Consider the following 2,699-nt stretch of genomic DNA (forward strand, 5'->3'; position numbering starts at 1 on the left):
TCCAGCTGAATGTTTATTTTTTTATTTTTAGGACTTTTATTGGTCAATTAATTTTTTTTCTCCCAATTTCTCTATGAAAATTAAATACTGCCAAAAGGCTGTAAAATTAAAATTGCTATAAAATAATCAATTTTTGCTATAAAGTTGTAGTTTTTTTTAGATATATAAAAGCTTGTATATGATAAAAAAATTAATATTAATTTTATTTTCATGTTTACTAGTAATAAGTTGACGAAATAATCATTTTTTGAAAAAATCACTTAAAACTCAGCAAAAAGACTTGTTTTACGTATGTTTTCAGTTGCGGAATATTTTCATTACTTGTAGTGCACAGAGAGTTGAATCGGGTTTATATTTACTATTTAAATTGACAACATCAGCGAATGGTTTCTTGGTGTAGTTGGTTATCACGCCTGCTTAACACGCAGGCGGTCGCCAGTTCGAGTCTGGCAGAAATCATTCTCATTTATTTTTATAACTGTAAATTTTTTCTCCGAATATATTATTACGTTTTTTGTTGTGGCCCTCTTACAATATGCTATCACTGTTGATATTGTATTTTTCAGCAAAATTGAGAAAGCCTCTGGAATAAAATGATAAATTTAAGGCCAGGTTTGATAATATGTTTTCACTAAAATTAAGAAAAGGTTGGAGCTAAATTGATAACAGCCAAGAAAAAAAAATTGAGAAAGTCTTCCTTTTAAAATACTAAAAAATTACTATATCAATGAACACTGATTTTGAAATGAATGAATTAAGCCTCCAACTAGAGGAAGAGGAACAAATTACCGAGATTTATGCTAGCATGATGTCTATGATGCGATCTAAATGGGTAACCACTATGCCTTCCTCATACGCTATGGATCTCGATGAAGAAGTTAATGAAGAACTGGGAGTTCTTGACTCAGAAGAGAATAACTATAACGAAGATAATAGTGAAAATGAGAATGAAAGTAACGATGAACTAGTAAAGCCCCCTGTCGAAGTATTTGCTAAGAAACTTGCCAGCAGCAATAAAGAAAAAGAGAAAACTTTGAAATACAGAAAGAGTACAACCAGGAACAAATCAAAGAGTTTATCTGCTTGATAACAGATATGGTTCCTGTAAAAGACGCAGCTTTACGAACTGGTATCCTTTTAAGTTCATGTTGTGATTTAGGTAAGTTTAAATAATTAAAATATAAAAAAAAAGAAGTAAAAGAGAAATAAAATAAAATGGACAGAAGAAGTACGTTGAGACTTGTCAATAAGTTTTTATTAAGAGTTGAATTAATTCCAGTATAAGTTATGTGTTATATTATAAGTTCTGTTATAATATGGGCTAATAATGTAAGAGTATTTATATATTTTGTGAATAAGGATGATGAATAATAAGAAGATAAAAATATAACAAATAGTATTTGATAATATAATTATAGAATGATTATTAAGAGTTATAATTATAGATATAGATATCGATTCATGTCTTTTGTATGTATTTATTTTTATAACTAATACGTGTATTCTGAGTAGAATCAATTATTACGCGTATTTGTATTATTCTTAGTTTACCCCAGTTTAACTTGTATAAAGTTATTATTATAAATTTATATTCAGCAGAACAATAATAGAAGAAAGTATATTTTTAGATGTAGGACTTTTTACTAATTAATTATTTTTTTATACAAGGGTAAATATACTAAATATGTTTATAGAGAGAATTATTGTACAAGTGCACTATATATTCTATTATGACTATTTATCTTATTGAATTAAGTTATAAATCTTACAACCATGACAAATAGCATCTATAAATATCATCTAGAACTACCAAGAAAAGTATAAATAGCCAGATAGTTTTTACAAGAAGAATATTTAGTTTTTTTATTTTAATTTTTTTTTCTAATAAAAATTTATTCTTACTTGTGCCTGTGTCTCACGATTTATTTCTGTCTTCTTAACCCATACAACATTTCTCTTTTAAATACATTTTGTTCTGTGTTATTTGCATCATTTGTTCGGTAGTTATAAGTGTTATTGTTATTTTTGCTAAAAAGCCCTAACCATTTTTCCACTTACTGTAACTTTACTGATGGCATCACTTCTCCTGGTTCTATCTCATCTATTACTTTTCAAAGAGGAATGTCTCAGTTCTGTATTGACTATATCTTTGTCACCTCTGATCTCTCCTCTTCTATTACTTACAATAAATTCTCAACGACCTACATTAATCCGGCCTGGCCAGATCATTTTCTTTTATCTAGTCATCTTCATCTTCAGGCTCCCATTTCTACCTCTTCGGCTTCTGCTATTGGTAAAGGCCTATGGAGGGCTCACCCGAAACTCGCTAAAAACTCTGCTTTTAAAAAAAGGTTACGGGTTGCTCTTGCTAAATGCGTTCAATCGCTTGATTCTACTCTTACCGCCGCTGAGAAATGGGAACGTCTTAAACAATGCACTGCTAATGTTTGTCGCTCATTTTATCGCCGTTAAGCTTTCAATTTTGTTAAAGCTGAAGACCTACTTCATAAAAAACGTTCGGGTTTATCCAAAAAATTACAAGCTGATCCTTCTTTGTTGCCTGTTGTATCTCCTCAATTACAAATTGTGGAACAACAATTGGCATTCATTCAAAAGTATCATGTGGAAACTCTTGCCTTACGGTTAGGCATTCGTTGGCGTGAATTGGGTGAACTCTCCGGGTTATCTTAAGCGAACTG

At 30.2% G+C, this 2,699-nt stretch overlaps 1 protein-coding gene and 1 non-coding gene across 2 annotated transcripts; both read left to right on the forward strand.

Moving 5' to 3' along the window:
• The first annotated feature begins 385 nt into the window (after positions 1 to 385).
• On the forward strand, positions 386 to 459 carry BX663DRAFT_t17. Its single transcript has one exon. It is a non-coding gene; the product is annotated as a tRNA-Val (tRNA).
• Positions 460 to 727: 268 nt separating this feature from the next.
• BX663DRAFT_482533 (uncharacterized protein) lies at positions 728 to 2,472 on the forward strand (the record flags this gene model as incomplete). The annotated part of the gene is made up of 4 exons (XM_051524439.1): positions 728 to 1,049; positions 1,094 to 1,159; position 1,669; positions 2,037 to 2,472. The coding sequence occupies 4 exons, from the start codon at positions 728 to 730 to the stop codon at positions 2,470 to 2,472; spliced, it is 825 nt and encodes a 274-aa protein (XP_051386811.1).
• Positions 2,473 to 2,699: the final 227 nt, after the last annotated feature.

This window comes from Cokeromyces recurvatus (genome assembly GCF_025118155.1).
Source record: "Cokeromyces recurvatus strain NRRL 2243 chromosome Unknown BX663scaffold_2, whole genome shotgun sequence".
Classification (NCBI taxonomy): Eukaryota; Fungi; Mucoromycota; class Mucoromycetes; order Mucorales; family Mucoraceae; genus Cokeromyces; species Cokeromyces recurvatus.